This window comes from Acanthisitta chloris, unplaced genomic scaffold, assembly GCF_000695815.1.
Source record: "Acanthisitta chloris isolate BGI_N310 unplaced genomic scaffold, ASM69581v1 scaffold16560, whole genome shotgun sequence".
In the NCBI taxonomy this organism is placed as follows: domain Eukaryota; kingdom Metazoa; phylum Chordata; class Aves; order Passeriformes; family Acanthisittidae; genus Acanthisitta; species Acanthisitta chloris.
The window spans coordinates 78,065-79,705 of record NW_008650079.1 but is presented as its reverse complement, the minus strand read 5'-3'; the positions used below and the strand labels follow the sequence as shown (position 1 = coordinate 79,705).

Genomic DNA, 1,641 nt, shown 5'->3' with positions numbered 1-1,641 from the left:
CCTAGCGCCGCCGCGGGGGATGCGGGACGCGGGGCTGTGCTGGGCTGCGGCTGGGGATCAGCGCTGGGGTGGGAGCTCGTCCCCCACGGGCTCTGTGGTTCTGTGAGCGCTGACTGGTCGGGCAGCTAGTGTCGCGTCTGAGAGTTTAAAACCTAAGCAAATTGAGAGTCCTGCGAGATAAATGGCAGAGCACAGCCAGCTTAATTCTTGGTCTTAAAGCACCTGCTGCAGTGTTAAGTAACATGAGATTCGCGTGAAAGAGAATTGGTTTTGTTGCAGGTTATGTCGTAGCAGAGTAGGGTAAAAACTTGTGCCCCTGGAGTGATTTCGGTGTTTACGGTCATCCACATAGGCTGTGTGCAGGTCAGCAGTTGGTTTGTCAGGGCTCATCGTATGTGGGAGGTGAACTGTGCAGGTTCACCTGAACCTGAGCAGTGTCCTGGGACACTGTTCTAGGCCTGGGAACAGTGGGAACAAGGATGTGACTCCTCAGCGAAGTGGCTCGAGGCAGCAAGAGCTGCACACGTTATGTTTATAGGGTTTGCATTGGTGTTGTATTAACTGATTAAAAGTCTCTTCTTGTCAGCTAAAAAAGATGCTTTGTTTCCCTGTTTTGATTCAGAGCAAAAAAGGTGCCCTCTGTGCCCGAGAGCCTGCAGAAGAAGCGAAAGGCCTATGCAATCCTGAAAGCCAAACGTCAGAAGAAGATTCTGGCAATAAAAAAGGTGAATGTTGCCTGACTTCTTCCCTTAAATTATTTAGCACAGAATCAGCTAGGTTGAAAGAGACCTCTGAGATCATCAACTCCATCCTATGGCCTAACACTATATCAGCTAGACCATGGCACTAAGTGCCACATCCAGTCTCTCCTTAAACATCCTGTGTCTTAGCTCTCTCAGCTGCTGCTGCTCTGATGCACTACAGAAGTTCACAGTATTCAAGTCTATCATGTTGATATTTTCTTAATGTTTTGGGCTAAAATTTGCCTCCCCCCATTTTTCTTTGGTTTATAACAGACCAGTTCTTGGCTGAGTTAAGGGTAAATCATATGGTTGGTTGTAACATTTAAGTTAGTTTTTTACAAGGGGAGAGGTTACAGCCTTTGTGAAGGTGAGCTTGATGCAGCAGCACATTGTTGCAGGAGAAGCAGCACTGCTGTTAAACAGTCTGACAGGTCCTCTGGAGCAGCATGGAGTGTTAAGGGGTTGGAGTGGACCCTGAGGATCATCTAGTCATGTGCAGGGACACTTATTACTAGACAGGTTGCTCAAGGCTTTATCCATCGTGGTCTTGGACACCTTTGAATGGCTAAGAGCTGTTCTGACCTGTGTGGTATTTAGCCTGTGTTGTGTTGGAAGTTCTGGAACATGGCACATTATTTGAAGGCAATCCTCACATGTTAAAGGGCTTTCTCTGATCTTACTTACCTTTGAATTCATTGCAGCACCGTAAGGCGCAGAGGAAGCTGATCTATGCGAGGGCCCAAGCGTACCACAAGGAGTACAGGCACATGTACAGGCAGGAGATCCGGATGGCCAGGATGGCCCGAAAAGCTGGTAACTACTACGTCCCAGCTGAGCCAAAACTGGCATTTGTGATCAGGATAAGAGGGTAAGGATGGACACAGCTGTAAACAATTTC

At 48.0% G+C, this 1,641-nt stretch overlaps 1 protein-coding gene across 1 annotated transcript in view; it reads left to right on the top strand.

The window, feature by feature from the left end:
• Positions 1-622: 622 nt before the first annotated feature.
• The window catches only part of RPL7 (ribosomal protein L7), a gene marked incomplete at its 5' end in the record, with an annotated part of 6,368 nt that continues 5,349 nt past the window's right edge, over positions 623-1,641 (top strand). The window contains 2 exons of the mRNA XM_009083657.1: positions 623-725; positions 1,445-1,611. Of these exons, the coding sequence (XP_009081905.1) occupies positions 623-725; positions 1,445-1,611 (270 nt within the window). The remainder of the gene's footprint in view (positions 726-1,444; positions 1,612-1,641) is intronic.